This window comes from Oncorhynchus nerka, linkage group LG3 (assembly GCF_034236695.1).
Source record: "Oncorhynchus nerka isolate Pitt River linkage group LG3, Oner_Uvic_2.0, whole genome shotgun sequence".
In the NCBI taxonomy this organism is placed as follows: domain Eukaryota; kingdom Metazoa; phylum Chordata; class Actinopteri; order Salmoniformes; family Salmonidae; genus Oncorhynchus; species Oncorhynchus nerka.
This window is the reverse complement of record NC_088398.1, coordinates 56770560-56788059: the sequence shown is the minus strand read 5'-3', so window position 1 is coordinate 56788059 and position 17500 is coordinate 56770560. Positions and strand designations below refer to the sequence as shown.

The 17500-nt window shown below is 43.2% G+C and overlaps 1 protein-coding gene across 2 annotated transcripts in view; it reads right to left on the bottom strand.

Moving 5' to 3' along the window:
• The window catches only part of LOC115111274 (receptor tyrosine-protein kinase erbB-4-like), a 526495-nt gene that overhangs the window by 209651 nt on the left and 299344 nt on the right, over window positions 1–17500 (bottom strand). For both annotated transcript variants that reach the window (XM_065013654.1, XM_029637163.2), the window contains exon 3: window positions 5580–5766. In XM_065013654.1, coding sequence (XP_064869726.1) covers window positions 5580–5766 — 187 coding nt within the window. The remainder of the gene's footprint in view (window positions 1–5579; window positions 5767–17500) is intronic.

Genomic DNA, 17500 nt, shown 5'->3' with positions numbered 1-17500 from the left:
GTCCCTCCATCAGGTCCTTACAGCCTGGTACTCAGGGCTGTATTGTCCCTCCATCAGGTCCTAACAGTCTGGTACTCATGGCTGTATTGTCCCTCCATCAGGTCCTAACAGTCTGGTACTCAGGGCTGTATTGTCCCTCCATCAGGTCGTAACAGCCTGGTACTCAGGGCTGTATTGTCCCTCCATCAGGTCCTAACAGTCTGGTACTCAGGGCTGTATTGTCCCTCCATCAGGTCTTAACAGTCTGGTACTCAGGGCTGTATTGTCCCTCCATCAGGTCCTAACAGTCTGGTACTCAGGGCTGTATTGTCCCTCCATCAGGTCTTAACAGTCTGGTACTCAGGGCTGTATTGTCCCTCCATCAGGTCCTAACAGTCTGGTACTCATGGCTGTATTGTCCCTCCATCAGGTCCTAACAGTCTGGTACTCAGGGCTGTATTGTCCCTCCATCAGGTCGTAACAGCCTGGTACTCAGGGATTGAATTGTCCCTCCATCAGGTCCTAACAGTCTGGTACTCAGGGCTGTATTGTCCCTCCATCAGGTCTTAACAGTCTGGTACTCATGGCTGTATTGTCCCTCCATCAGGTCCTAACAGTCTGGTACTCAGGGCTGTATTGTCCCTCCATCAGGTCTTAACAGTCTGGTACTCATGGCTGTATTGTCCCTCCATCAGGTCCTAACAGTCTGGTACTCAGGGCTGTATTGTCCCTCCATCAGGTCTTAACAGTCTGGTACTCAGGGCTCTATTGTCCCTCTATTCACTCTGATGTCAATGCAAAATAATTCAAAAATCACATCAAACCCTTATCATCAAAACAGTATGTGCTTTTAAAACTCACCTCACTGTGATTGATCAATTTGAAGGAAGAAGTTCAACAACAGGTTGAAACTGAGTGGAAAACATGGTTGATGTGGATGTTGTTTTAAAGCCTTAACATAATGAAATGGACAGAGCTTTCTAACGTGATGATTCATTCAAAATCCCCATTTGCATAGGCCTATACTGTATACTGTATACTGTATACTGTATAAAACGATGATTGTGCCGTTCGACAATACAAAACCTACCGCATACTATTCACAGCAGAAAAACAAAGAAAATCTGATTTAAAATGTCTGTGGTACAAATTTGGTCGAGACTATACTCCAAAATTCACTGTAGACTGTATCGTTATCCATACTGGATGGACTGGTTACCTTATACTACGCTCCAAAAATTATATCCATGAGTCAGGGAGCGAAGGTAGGCCTGTAGGCCTAGACAATGCTATTGGTTCATTTATTGTGCTGGGTGGCTTACAGAGTAAGCCTACAATTATAGTACATTTGTATTTGATTTTGAATAACCTAGTAATACAGCATTATTTATATTTTCATAATTAATAGGTTGACACATTACCTTTAGCTACAGAATATCTCACCATCATGCATTTCCATCTCCTCCCCTCCTTCATTCATTTCTCATGCGTACAGAGAGGGGCTGTCAACATGAAATATGGTTGGTTGTGAAAACATGTTGATGTTCGACAGATTTCACTTGATTTCCCAAATGAAACAAGAACAGAGAGAGAGAGAACAGAGAGAGAGAGAGAACAGAGAGAGAGAGAACAGAGAGAGAGAGAACAGCGAGAGGTTGCATGCTCTCACACAGTGGTTGATCTGTGGAGTGAAATAATCAGAGTAGCTTACAGCACCCGCATGAGTGAGAAAAACAACCCAGCTGAAAAGTGGCTTCCATCAGCTATTAGATGGATGACATGTCTTTTTTCCTCTGCCCCTGTTCCTGCCCATTTGATAATGGGCCATTCTAAATCTAAACTAATTTAACATAGACAAGATTACATTGAGAATAGTCTGATGGGTGAAAATACGATCACTTGATGAGAGAAAAGCATGTGCAATAGCCTATAGTCTCATCATGTAGCCCATATATGTTTGATTTCTAAGACATTCTATGGTTTGTCTCATTCACAACAAAAGTTGCCAAATAACTCTAAATCTAGCGTATATGACCAGTTTCAAATTATCACTTTATGCTCAACATAGCCACTTCATATATGCTTGCACTCGCTCTGGACTGGGAAAAATGTCCTTACTATTTTATTCTGCTATGTTCAATTATATTCTTTTTACTATAAAATCATATAATATAAAAAATGGCATGAGACATACAGTGCATTTGGAAAGTATTCAGACCTCTTGACCTTTTCCACATTTTGTTACATTACAGCTTTATTCTAAAATGTATTAAATGACAAAGCAGAAACTGTTTTTTATATATTTTTTTACAAATGTACTAAAAAGAAAAAACGGAAATATCACATTTACATAATTATTCAGACCCTTTACTCAGTACTTTGTTGAAGCACCTTTGGCAGTGATTACAGCCTTCGGTGGGTATGACGCTACAAGCTTTGCACACCTGTATTTGGGGAGTTTCATCCCTTTCTTCTCTGCAGATCCTCTCAAGCTCTGTCAGGATGGATGGGGAGCGTCACTGCACAGACATTTTCAGGTCTCTCCAGAGATGTTCGATCGGGTTCAAGTCTGGGCTCTGGCGTGGCCACTCAAGGACATTCAGAGACTTGGCCCAAAGCCACTCCTGCATTATCTTGGCTGTGTGCTTTGGGTTCTTGTCTTGTTGGAAGGTGAATCTCCACCCCAGTCTGAGGTCCTGATCGCTCTGGAGCAGGTTTTCATCAAGGATCTCTCTGTACTTTTCTCCGTTCATCTTTCTCTCGATCCTGACTTAGTCTCCCAGTCCCTGCCACTGAAATACATCTCCACAGTATGATGCTGCCCCCACCGTGCTTCACCGTAGGGATGGTGCCAGGTTTCCTGCAGACGTTACACTTGGCATTCAGGCCAAAGAGTTCAATATTGTTTTCATCAGACCAGAGAATCTTGTTTCTCGTGTTCTGAGAATCTTTAGATGTCTTTTGGCAAAGCAGGTTGCCATGTGCCCTTTACTGAGGAGTGGCATCCATCTGGCCACTCTACCATAAGGGCCTGATTGGTGGAGTGCTGCAGAGATGGTTGTCATTCTGGAAGGTTCTCCCATCTCCACAGAGGAACTCTAGAGTTCTGTCAGAGCAACCATCAGGTTCTTGGTCACCTACCTGACCAAGCCCCTTCTCCCCCGATTGCTCAGTTTGGCCGGGTGGCCAGCTATAGGAAGTCTTGGTGGTTCCAAACTTCTTCCATTTAAGAATGATGGAGGCCACTGTGTTCTTGGGTACCTTCAATGCTGTATTTTGTTACTCTTCCCCAGATCTGTGCCTCAACTCAATTCTGTCTTGGAGCTCTACAGACAATTCCTTCATCCTCATGGCTTGGTTTTTGCTCTATCAACCATGGGAGCTTATATAGACAGGTGTTTGCCTTCCCAATCATGTCCAATTCATTGAATTTACCACCAGTGGACTCCAATCAAGTTGTAGAAGCATCTCAAGGATGCACCTGAGCTCAATTTTGAGTATCATAGCTAAGGGTCTGAATACTTACATAAATAAGGTATTTCTGTTTTATTTTTTAAATAAATTTGCTCACATTTCAAAAAACCTGTTATCGCTTTGACTTTATGGGGTATTGTGTGTAGATTGATGAGGAAAAGCTTTAATTGAATCCCTTTCAGAACAAGCCTGTAACGTAACAAAATGTGGAAAAAGTCAAAGGGTCGGAATACTTTCCGAATGCCCTGTACACATATCTTGTTTTCTAAATGAACAAGCCTACATTGCATGGCGCATAGCCAGATAACATACAGTATGCCAACTCATATTCTGGTCTTATGAAATACATTTTCTTTATATCACAATGTTTCTTTATACCTGCCTAAAAAATATAATGGATTTATTGTAATGGTTTATATTAAAATGATTTATTTGACTTTTTAAAATGTAGTTGTTCCAAGGCATGCATTAGCAGCTTGTATGTGCTTATACTGTATGTGTGGATGCCTGGAGATGCTAAATGTGTTCATGTTAATTAACGGTCATTTACCGTGAGACCAGCAGTCTTTTGCATGCCACAGCCCAACTCATGACTCCATTCTATGTGCACCAAAATTACAATCTGTTTCTCTGAATTGCCTTATGAAAGCCTAACACTGTAAGATCATATTGTAGCACTTAGCTGGTCATGTTGACAATAGAAGAAGTTTTCAAATTATGACCGCCTGACACATATTGCGATTTATAATGGATCGTTTTTGGATTGCGTAAACAACAACAGTAATTGTGTAAAGGCAGGGGCTGTGTACCACACAAAACAACTACAAGTGTTCTTGCTCTGGTTCCTCAACTAGGAGAGCTCAAAAAAGGACCTTCTAGTTGAATACTTCTTTGAGTCATAAAAGTGCAATGAAATGACTTAGGAACTGTGCACACATTGGAGAGGTGTGTGGCCACGTGGAAACACCAGTTATACCTCTCACTCAAACCCTTGTCATTGTTTTGTTTTATGTTGCACCTACACCACATTTTCCAAGAATATTTGTATCATGTTATCTAGATCATTTTCAGATTTAGTTATCAACAAATATGGTAAAAAGTACAGTAAATGTCAAATGCACATCAAATCAACAGTATAATGTGTCAGGTCAACTGTTGTGTCCTCACCTTTAGTCTAATAATTTCCCCAAAATGTCCAAACTATTCCCTTTAAATTGCTACCATGGTTATTCCTATGTTTTCCATATTTCTTCTGTAAGAAACATTTCCATTTAGCCCGATCCGTATAGGCCCATTCCCACCAGTTAAGGGGTTAAGATGTTATTGCATTTCAGCCAAATGAAAATAGTTTGGAGAAATAAACTGACAAAGAGTCGCAGAAAGCACAGATCTATAGCTGAGTTAGGTCAACCATGTCTTCCTCTCTCTATAAGTGTGAGAGATTTTAATTCCAATCTGTCAGTATAGCAGCACAGTAAAAACCCATTAGCTTTACATCTAGACAGACACAATTGATTTGAAAAGATCAAAACAACTCGGTTTTATTCTCATTAAACTGACGCTAACATTTGGTTCACACGTTACAGACATTCATTTAGTACTTATTTCATTGTAGTCATTTTCTAGCAGAGTTTCTGACGTTACACACAGTCACTGACTGTCAGGATTTCACTGAAGTTAGGCTGAGTAACAGTACAGTATGTACTGTCTGAAAAGAGGAAATTGAGTAAAAATGTATAAAGTTCTATCGACCCATGGTTATGTGTACTGTAAACTGTCCTTGTATGGCTCCACACGTCCAGAGACAACACAAACAGTTGCAGTCAACCACAACAAACTACGTCTAGAACAAAGGAGAGTGTCTGAGTGTTACAGTTTGAAACACAGATGTGAAGACAAAGTTGGAAATATAGTATATGTGCAGCAGGCCTGGAACGCTGGTGATTTCTTTGATTCTTTAAGCCAAACTCTACTTTAAGCAATGTTCAATTGGTTGGCAAACTGATACATAAATGGAGAGAACACGTAAAAAGAGGGGAGGGAGGGAGAGATCTCAGAGCGTCAGACAGAGGAGACACAGGGACAGATAGCCTACAGGATACCCATCTCAGACCATGCACACATACCTGTGAGGTTCTTCAGTCCCAGCTGGCGCAGGCCAAAGTTCCCATCTCTGCGGTAGTTGAGGAAGATCGCCAGAGCGTAGCGGTCTTCATACATCTTAGTTCCTCTGATGATCCTCAGGTTCTCCAGCGGCAGGTAGTCAAACTGGTTCAGAGCCACCAGCACATAGCCTGTCACCTCACGGATAGACTGGAAGAGAAGAGAGGTGACAGAGAGAACATCAGACACAGCACGAAACAGGAGATACTGTAGGGAGACAAACAGACATACACTCAAATCTGGACACTGACTGTAGATCTACACTACATGGCCAAAAGTACATGGATACCCCTTCAAATGAGTGGATTCGGCTATTTCAGTCACACCCGTTGATGACAGGTGCATAAAATTTAGCACACAGACATGCAATCTCCCTAGACAAAACATTGGCAGTAGAATGGCCTTACTGAAGAGCTGTGACATTCAACGTGACACTGTCATAGGATGCCACCTTTCCAACAAGTCAGTTCGTCAAATTTCTGCCCTGCTAGAGCTGTCCCAGTCAACTGTAAGTGCTGTATTGTGAAGTGGAAACGTCTAGGAGCAACAACGGCTCATGCAAAGTGATAGGGCACACAAGCTCACAGAACGGGACCGCCGAGTGCTGAAGCGTGTAGCATGTAAGAATTGTCTGTCCGCGGTTGCAACACTCATTACTGAGTTCTAAACTGTCTCTGGAAGTAACGTCAGCACAAGAACTGTTCGTCGGGAGCTTCATGAAATGGTTTTCCATGGCCGAGGTGACGCACACATGACTAAGATCACCGTGCGCAATGTCAAGTGTCGGTTGGAGTGGTGTAAAGCCCACCGCCATTGGACTCTGGAGCAGTGGAAATGTGTTCTCTGGAATGATGAATCCCACTTCACCATCTGGCAGTCCGACAGACGAAACTGGGTTTGGCGGATGCCAGGAGAACGCTACCTGCCAGAAAGCATAGTGCAAACTGTACACTTTGGTGGAGGAGGAATAATGGTCTGGGGCTGTTTTTAACGGTGTAACGCTACAGCCTACAATGACATTCTAGACGATTCTGTGCTTCCAACTTTGTGGCAACAGTTGGCGGAAGGCTCTTCCCTGTTTCAGCATGACAATGCCCCTGTGCACAAAGCGAGGTCCATACAGAAATGGATGGTCGAAATCGGTGTGGAAGAACTTCACTGGCCTGCACAGAGCCCTGACCTCAACCCCATCAAACACCTTTGGGATGAATTAGAACGCTGACTGCGAGCCAGGCCTAATCGTCCAACATCAGTCCCCGACTTCACTAATGTTCTTGTGGCTGAATGGAAGCAAGTCCCTGCAAAAATGTTCAACATCAAGTGGAAAGCCGTCCCAGAAGGGCGGAGGCTGTTATAGCAAAAAAGGGGGATTCAACTCCATATTAATGCACATGATTTTGGAAAAAGATCGACGAGTAGGGAGGTGTCCATATACTTTTGGCCATGTAATGTAGCTTGGTCCCAGGTCTGTTTTGTCCTGATCTGTTCATGCCATCTTCCCAACTCCTATGGTTTTCATCAATGACAACAACCACAGGAGTTGGCAAGACAAAACAACTAGATATGGGATCAGGCTAAAATAGACACAGAGTAGCTTTGAAAACGGATTCATCAGAAGGTAATTTTCACCTACCCAATTAGTCACGATGCAACTGTGTGAGTAAGATACCGATATAGGTCAAGGAAGACTTTGCTAAAACTTCCTGCTCCAAGTTTGTGTCTGCTCCACTCAGTAGCAGGGTGAAGCAGAAGGACAGCCATCACCATTAGCACCACCATCACTTCACACTTAAATTACATTTAGAAAGGGTAATGACCGCTGAGACTTTGCAAACCCACCCAGCCAGAGCTAGTATGAATCAAAGTGACATGACCGTCCTCCCCTCATCCCCCCCACCCCTGTCATGGTGGCTGTCCTTAGAGGTCACGGACTGAAAGAGGCTGCCTCCGAATTGGCACCCTTTTGCCTATATAGTGCACTACTTTTGACCTGAGCCAGTAAACTACACAGGGAATAGGGAGTCATTTGGGATGCTGAGAGAGGCCTTTCACTACTCTAACGTCAACAGTGACAGTAATGACATCAACAGGCCTCCGCTGCACGCTACGTTATGCACCCACACACGTCTGCCACCTCCACTGCTGCTGATGCTGCTGCTGCTGCTGCTGCTGCCACCACTGCTCAGGCTCAGACCCCCGTCACTGACAGCTGTCGTCAGTCCAGGCCTGGCCCAGAAATGGCAGAAGCAGTCATGGTTCTGTCATGATTGACTCCAGTTACTTAATGAAGGGTTTCCCAAACATAGTCCTGCCCCCTTGGGTGCATATTTCGTTCCCCCCCCTAGCTCTACACGACCTCGTTTGGGGAACCCTGGCTTAATGGATATGAACAATGGTTTTGGTTTTTGACCAAAAACATTGGAACGTTTTTCACGCAGTGCTTAGAGAGTCACGTCACCCGTGTCCTAAATGGCACCTTATTCTCTATGGGCCCTGGTCGAAAGTAGTGCACTTCATAGGGGATCGGATGTCATTTCGGATCATATGGTCATATATTTAGTAGCTAACAAACTCCATCTAGGTAGGAACACCAGGTCTTAGACTGCATCCCCATGGCACCCTATTCCCTATTTAGTGCACTACTTTTGGCCAGGATGCCATAGGGCACTGTAGAGGGAATAGAGTGTCATTTGGGACACCATATTTATTATATTTCAGGTAGAGAGCTGCAGGAGCAGGGAGGCAGTACAAACAGAGAGAGTGCCTAAGGACTGAAGGTGTCAACAGGTGTGTGTGTGTGTGTGTGTGTGTGTGTGTGTGTGTGTGTGTGTGTGTGTGTGTGTGTTCGTGCGTGTCTGTGTGATGCTTAATAGGGCAGATAGAGAGAGAGATAACTACACTGGAACACCGGAATGAGGGAGGAGGTCCCAGGGGATACTGGCTCCTTTCATCCTTTTCTCTCCATCTCATCTCTCTCCCTCTCTCTCCCTCTCTCCGCATGGTTGTTGACAGACAAGTCCCTAAGCATGAAACCTGTGCACACCCAATCAGACAGAAGTCTGATAGGCCAAGGACAGAGGGCTGGCACTGATTCTCTCATGTACAGACAGACAGAGAGACACAGACACAGACACAGACACTGTGCAGACACAGACACACACACATTGCACCACGCTGGGGTCTTGGAGGTCAACCTCCTCATCTTCTAATGACCCTGGGGCTCCAGCTGAGACTGTTTGGGGACCAGCAAGGGTCTGAGAACAGTGACCCTGCTATGGGCACAGTGGCTCCTTCAGACCCCCCTCCCTCCCTGCCTGTCAATGTGTGTGTGTGCATATGTGCATGTGTCTATTGGTGTGTGTGTGTCCTCAAAGTGCGTACTCACTGCCAGACAACACATCAACCAGGAACAAATAGTTCTTCCTGTACCAGTTACCTAGCAACCTCCAAAACCTGCTACCAGCATAAAAAATCATTGAGAAAAATGAATAGATAAATAAATAGAGAAAACACAACTCATTTAATTAAAGGATTAAACCTTGCCTTGTTGATATTTGTTTTCAGGGCTCCTTTCTGTGCCTTTGTTCACTTTAAAAGACTGTTTAACTCCCTCTCTCCCTCGCTAATTTGTTATTTTCCAGCCACCAAATCGATACTTCCCACAGTGCAGGCTGGCGCAAAGGGAGACAGGGAGAGATGGCAGGTACACACCGTTCTTAGAACTTCAGATTGTTCACTCAATAGAGTGCATGAATAAGAACAAACCACTTGTATTGATGAAGGGCTGGAGGGAGAGCCAATGGCATAGCATCAATATGTGGTTAGTTCCATTAACGGCTGGTGAAGAGAAAACACCCACAATACTACAACAATACTACAGAAATACTACAACAAGACCACAACAATACTATCCCAAGTTGATTGCTTTTTCTATGGACTCTCTGTGAGAGTGGAACGGGAATGAGTTTTGGGACATGCGTTTCATATTATCAAAGGTCAACTTAATGTAATCTATTTAACCGCACTGTAATTAGGAAGGTAAATTACCTGTTAAATATAAAGCATGCCCTGGATTTCTTTTACAGCCGAAATACCATGGGGGCTCTCTATCTCCATCTCCATCTCCTCAGATGGAGAGGTTAGAGGTGTATCAAGACTTGACTTTCATGCATACAGAGACACATACACGCATTGGTGAAACACTAGCTATGATGAAGTCAGCTAATGTGTTGTAATAGAATCACATACTGGGTCCTATTTGCTATGTCTTGGAGCACCTAGCCACCTAGCTGCGGGCTGTGCCATACTATAGCTGTGGATTGATACTACATTAAGTGATGTGCCTGGCATTGTAATGATATGAACATATTGTATTGTAATGCAGATTCATCTCGACAGGAAGTGAAGAGAGCCTGAGGGTGCTATAATGTTAATGCTTCAAAACCAACAGGTAGTGCAGTAGACCATCACACAAGGAGAGGAAGAGAGGAGGGGAGGAGATAAGAGGAGGGATGGAGGGAGAAGAGAGAAGGGGGGGAGAGGAGAGGAGGGAACAGGATATCACCAACTCCAGGCCACAGAGTAAATTTGTTAATTAGTGCTATAGGACGGTCCGGCATACTAACAAAGGTATACAGTGTGTACTGAGAGAGAGAGAGAGGGGGGGTGAGAGAGAGAGAGAGAGAGAGAGAGGGGGGTGAGAGAGAGAGAGAGATACTGAGAAAGAGAAGGCGAGAGGGAGAGGAAGAAAGAGAGCACATACATCATGCTGATGAAGGAGGCTGAGATGATTAGATAGAAACAGCTGAATATCCTGAATATCCATGGACTACTAGCTACATCACAGTTCTGAAAAAGAGAACAAAAGAGAACAGAACAGGGAAGATTCAGTAGATTAAGTGGGATTTCTTCTTCCCTCCTCTACCGTCCCTCCCAACGCTCACTCAGGCGTTTGAGAGCGGAAGTGTGCCAGGCAGCGGAACAAAACCTTCACTTCAGTCTCCGAGACGTGTCTGGCTTTGAAATGGAGTCCTTCAAACCTCAACTTCTAAAGGAGGGGGAGGGGTGAAATAGAAACAGGAGGGAATGGGGCAAGGAGAGAGAGAGAGCAATGGATGGAGAGGGAGATTAGGGATAGAGAAAGAGAGAGGGGGAGGGAAGGAGTTAGAACAAGAAGAGAGAGAAACAGAGAGAGGGAAGTAGAGCAAGGAGAGAGAACGGGAAGGGAATGAGGAAAGAGAGAGGAGAAATAGAGAAAGACAGTGATAGTGAGGAGGGAGGAGGGGGAACTAGGAGAGAGAGGAGAGCAGTCAAGTTGAGGGTCCCTGCACTGTACAAAATATTGTGCTAGTTCTAATTAGGAAATTGAGGCAACAATTGCATCAGCTTTTTGAGTATTTCCAACATGAGTGATTCTTAAGTATAATATACTTAACTTTGGGTTTTTCACAAACACTAATATAATAAGTTCAGGATTTGTTTTTAAACGCTTGAATCCAACTTAATTTGATCAATTCCAAACTGTTATTATTCGCTAGATCTTTTTGATTAGTTACTTGCAGTGATTCTGTCTTATTGTTGAACATTTATGTTTTTGAATATTATCCATTTTAACCTAAAGATAGTTCTCATTCCACTAGCTGTAAGGGGAAGTAGATCTGCAAGGATTATAGGATGCTTCATTTGCCACTGTCATTAAGTGTTGTGCACATTATATTATTGATGGTGGGGTGATCTCATCTTTGAATGTCAATTTGCCCGACGGTTCATCATGATCCGTTACACCTCATAGCACAACAAACTGTTCAATACTAATATAGAAATATATTTCTCTTTCTTCAAACATACAACATTGCGTTATGGTATCTTTTCTTTGCAACAATCCTCAAAAAACGGAGACAAAAAAATTCAAGTTTAGAGAAAATATTATGAAAATGTAATAAATTAAACACAATTTCCCGTGTAGTTGTTTTTACATGCAAATAATTATTCAGATTGTGCAGTATATTAAATTGAATTTACAATTTCGAATGTCATGCGTTTTGAACTCATCAACATTAAGTAAGGTATTCAAATATTGAACTGAAACCAGAAACCTGCATTTTTATGTGAAAATCATGGATTCTTTAGGGTAATATTTGGGCAACTCCATGGTAACTGAATTATACTTAGATAGATTTTTCACTTTGAAATGTATACCAAACAAAAACCAATGAAGTTTAACAAACCATAGAACTCTAATACACAAGGATGACTTTTAACACGTTTGAGGGAAGAACTGTGCAGATACAACATTTGGTTACAGAATAAAACAGAGGGAGATTTTACCATACTTTTTCTACCATAGTTTAAATGTACTGTGTAAATTGGAACCAGTTCAGGGAACAGAACTGAAAACCGGAAAATACAATTTATCAAGGAACAAACAAAGCCCTCACTCTGTACCTCAGAAACGTATTCCAATGTCTGCCTGCCAGCTGAAAATCTTTGCCAGTGTGTGTGTATGTGTGTAGGCTACCTGCCCCTCCCACTCTGAAGCATAGTCTACTGTAGGCTACTGACGTTACAAATGTCATTCAGAAATTAGGGAGAGAGCATTTTTATTATAGAAGAATCTATTAACTTTATCAATGCTAGTTAAAGATACTACAGTTATCACGTTTCACATTGGATTTATTATCTACAAAAAGGTAAGAGGGGTTTATATTTTAATTCTGGTGCAACTCTGCACACACTAGCAACGTTATAAGGCAACTCTCTGAAGTTCAAAGACATTCAAAGTTCCTTCATAGAAGCCACTCCTCCGTAGGTATGATTCTGTGGCCTAATTCAGATAATGCATGTCATAACAACAAGATGCCAAGCGCTTCAAGCCTCCTCCTCCACCCTTTCTTGCTCTATAACCACCCGGAAAATTTCAGTCGCATCTCGCGACCTGCACTTGTCTGTCAAGTGCATGTATATAGCTTGCCACTCCATAGCAAGCTGCTCTATCCACACTGATTGGTGCAGTAATTTAATGTTGAGCTAAATGTTAAAAATAAAAAAAAAAACTACTTTTTGGAGGTTCAAACTTTATTTTGCTGGTCGGAACAGTGGAACAAAACCCCTCAAAATAATGGATCTGTTAAGAACAAAACGATTGTAAAATAATTTTGGTTCCAACCCCTGATTCAAAGTATTCATTGTGCATTGAGTTGTATAGTTTGTTAAACTTAGAAGTTTGTTTGGTATTCATTTTAAAGTGATAAATCTGAGTCGCAGCGTAATTCCGTTATGATGGAATTGCCCATTTACTAAGCCCCTCAATCATTTTTTACTGTGTGTATATTTTAATGCATAATTAAAACTCCACCTGTTCCAGCTCAGATAGAGAGAGAGAGAGAGAGAGAGAGAGAGAGAGCAAAAGAGAGCAAAAGAGAGAGAGAGAGAGCGCAAAAGAGAGAGAGAGAGAGAGAGAGAGAGAGAGAGAGAGAGCAGAAGAGAGAGAGAGAGAGAGAGAGAGAGCAAAAGAGAGAGAGAGAGAGCGCAAAAGAGAGCAAAAGAGAGAGAGAGAGCGCAAAAGAGAGCAAAAGAGAGAGAGAGAGAGAGAGAGCAAAAGAGAGCAAAAGAGAGAGAGAGAGAGAGAGAGAGAGAGAGCAAAAGAGAGCAAAAGAGAGAGAGAGAGCGCAAAAGAGAGAGAGAGAGAGAGAGAGAGAGAGAGAGAGAGAGAGCAAAAGAGAGAGAGAGCGAGAGAGAGCAAAAGAGAGAGAGAGAGAGATAGAGAGAGAGAGAGAGAGGTGGAAACTGAGCTGCACTTCCTAACCTCCAGCCCAATGTATGACCATTTTAGAGACACATATTTCCCTCAGATTACACAGATCCACAAAGAATTCAAAAACAAACACCATTTTTATCAACTTTTGATCAACAATTTTGATCAAAATATCTACTGGGTGAAACACCACAGTCTGCATCACAGCAGCAAGATGTGTGACCTGTTGCCACAAGAAAAGGTCAACCAGTGAAGAACAATCACCATTGTAAATACAACCCTTATTTATGCTCATTTATTTTCCCTTGTGTACTTTAACCATTTGTACATTGTTACAACACTGTATATATACTGTACATAATATGAAATTTGTAATGTCTTTATTGTTTTGAAACTTCTGTATGTGTAATGTTTATTGTTAATTTTTATTGTCTATTTCACTTTTGTATATTATCTACATCACTTGCTTTGGCAATGTTAACACATGTTTCCCATGCCAATAAACCCCCTTGAATTTAATTTAATTGAGAGAGAGAGAGAGAGAGAGAGAGAGAGAGAGAGAGAGAGAGAGAGAGAGAGAGAGAGAGAGGGTAAGCAGGTACGAGTGTAAGCCATAAGCATGTTGGGTAGACTGAACACACGTTAGCATGATTACCTCTCATCTCCATAGATATTGAGCTGGTTGCGTGTGAGTGTGTCTTCATTTGTCTGCATGTGTATGCGTGCATGTGTGTGTGCTTGTGCTGAAGAGCTGGTGGAGACTCACTCGGGCTTTAGGGGCCTTGCATCAGTAAGCCCTTATCCCTACATGAACATATCCCTTCTCTTCTCACTAGCTCCACTACCTCTCCAGTCCTATACGAGTATGACAACCAGATGGAAAACATGTCCGTGCAATATAAACATGCAAAGTGACTCAACATATCCTATCAGATATCAACCAAAGCACAATTCTGTTCATGCATATCACCCCTAAATATGGTATCTGTGAAATAGGTTCAACATTTTGACAAGAGATGCCTGTCCTAAATCTGAATGTGTTTGTCTTTGATCAATGTGAAAAAGGATCCGTGTGGATTACAGCTCTGTATAATGATGTTCCATGGCTCTACAGTGGGGTGACCATGGGGTTGTGTTGTCTGGTGAAATATGTTAAAAGGGATAAATAAGGAGACATCTTCTCTGTTCTTTTCATATGTCACTGACCAATGTATAAAGAAGAGAGCTGTGTCTGCAGCAGTGACACTGTGAACGGATGGCACAGAAATAAGAAATACTCTTTTTTTTAACAGACTATCATTATTTTTCGCAGGTAGGCAAAATGAACTTTTTACAGAACGGCATTACAGAATTATAAATTCTATATGTGGAAACATTGCTACTGCAAAATGTTAACACCACCTTTTCACATGTGACGAAAATAACACTATTTCAACAATACATGTGAAAATGCAATTCCATATCTGAAAGTTGGATTTTCACATTTGGAGTTTTCTTACATGTGAAACTGCAAATTAGATTTTCACCTGACAATGTTTTTCACGTGTGAAACAACAAATTTGTACAACTGCAATAAACAGGTGAAAACATGTTTTTCTTCACTACTGTCACACCCTGACCATAGTTTGCTTTGTATGTTTCTATGTTTTGTTTGGTCAGGGTGTGATCTGAGTGGGCATTCTATGTTGGATGTCTTGTTTGTCTATTTCTATGTCTGGCCTGATATGGTTCTCAATCAGAGGCAGGTGTTAGTCATTGTCTCTGATTGGAAACCATATTTAGGTAGCCTGTTTGGTGTTGGGTTTTGTGATTGTTCCTGTCTCTGTGTTTGTTGCACCAGATAGGGCTGTTTTGGTTTTCCACGTTTGTTGTTTTGTATTATGTTCATGTTTAGTTGTCTTATTAAAAAACATGAACTTCAACAACGCTGCGTTTTGGTCTGCCTCTCACCGCAAGAAAACTGTTACAAAATATATGTAAAGGTGGTATTAACATGTGAATTCTAAATGATGATAAAATATGATCTCAAAAAGTTAATTGAGAGCATCTTGACTGGCTGCATCACCGTTTGATATGGCAACTGCTTGGCATCCGACCGCAAGGCGCTACAGAGGGTAGTGGGTACGGCCCAGTACATCACTGAGGCCGAGCTCCCTGCCATCCAGGACCTTTATACCAGGTGGTGTGAGAGGAAGGCCCAAGGCACTACAGAGGGTAGTGTGTACGGCCCAGTACATCACTGAGGCCGAGCTCCCTGCCATCCAGGACCTTTATACCAGGTGGTGTGAGAGGAAGGCCCAAGGCACTACAGAGGGTAGTGTGTACGGCCCAGTACATCACTGAGGCCGAGCTCCCTGGTGTGAGAGGAAGGCCCATCCAGGACCTTTATACCAGGTGGTGTGAGAGGAAGGCCCAAGGCACTACAGAGGGTAGTGGGTACGGCCCAGTACATCACTGAGGCCGAGCTCCCTGCCATCCAGGACCTTTATACCAGGTGGTGTGAGAGGAAGGCCCAAGGCACTACAGAGGGTAGTGGGTACGGCCCAGTACATCACTGAGGCCGAGCTCCCTGCCATCCAGGACCTTTATACCAGGTGGTGTGAGAGGAAGGCCCAAGGCACTACAGAGGGTAGTGGGTACGGCCCAGTACATCACTGAGGCCGAGCTCCCTGCCATCCAGGACCTTTATACCAGGTGGTGTGAGAGGAAGACCCAAGGCACTACAGAGGGTAGTGGGTACGGCCCAGTACATCACTGAGGCCGAGCTCCCTGCCATCCAGGACCTTTATACCAGGTGGTGTGAGAGGAAGGCCCAAGGCACTACAGAGGGTAGTGTGTACGGCCCAGTACATCACTGAGGCCGAGCTCCCTGCCATCCAGGACCTTTATACCAGGTGGTGTGAGAGGAAGGCCCAAGGCACTACAGAGAGTAGTGGGTACGGCCCAGTACATCACTGAGGCCGAGCTCCCTGCCATCCAGGACCTTTATACCAGGTGGTGTGAGAGGAAGGCCCCAAAAATGGTAAAAGACTCCAGCCACCCGTCATAGACTGTTCTCTCTGCTACCGCACGGCAAGCGGTATCAATGCACCAACTCTGGAACCAACAGGTCCCTTAACAGTTTCTACCCCCAAGCCGTAAGACTGCTAAATAGTTAGTTAAATAGTTAACCTAATAGCTACCAGGACTATCTGCATTGAACATTTTTGCACAAACCTTTTTGACTCATCACATACGCTGCTGCTACTGTTTACTATCTGTCACTTTATTACTCGTACCCCTGCACATGGACTTGGTACTGGTGTATATATCCACGTTATCGTTACTCAGTGTACAGTGGGGAGAACAAGTATTTGATACACTGCCGATTTTGCAGGTTTTCCTACTCACAAAGCATGCAGAGGTCTGTCATTTTATCATAGGTACACTTCAACTGTGAGAGACGGAATCTAAAACTAAAATCCAGAAAATCACATTTGTATGATTTTTAAGTAATTAATTTGCATTTTATTGCATGACATAAGTATTTGATCACCTACCAACAAGTAAGAATTCCGGCTCTCACAGACCTGTTAGTTTTTCTTTAAGAAGCCCTCCTGTTCTCCATTCATTACCTGTATTAACCGCACCTGCACCTTGTTACCTGTATAACATACACCTGTCCACACACTCGATCAAACAGACTCCAACCTCTCCACAATGGCCAAGACCAGAGAGCTCTGTAAAGACATCAGGGTTAAATTGTAGACCTGCACAAGGCTGGGATGGGCTACACGACGTTAGGCAAGCAGCTTGGTGAGAAGGCAACAACTGTTGGCGCAATTATTAGAAAATGGAAGAAGTTCAAGATGACGGTCTGGGGCTCCATGCAAGATCTCACCTCGTGGGGCATCAATGATCACGAGGAAGGTGAGGGATCAGCCCAGACCTACACCTCAGGACCTGGTCAATGACCTGAAGAGAGCTGGGACCACAGTCTCAAAGAAAACCATTATTAACACACTACGCCGTCATGGATTAAAAATCCTGCAGCGCACGCAAGGTCCCCCTGCTCAAGCCAGTGCATGTCCAGGCCCGTCTGAAGTTTGCCAATGACCATCTGGATGATCCAGAGGAGGAATGGGAGAAGGT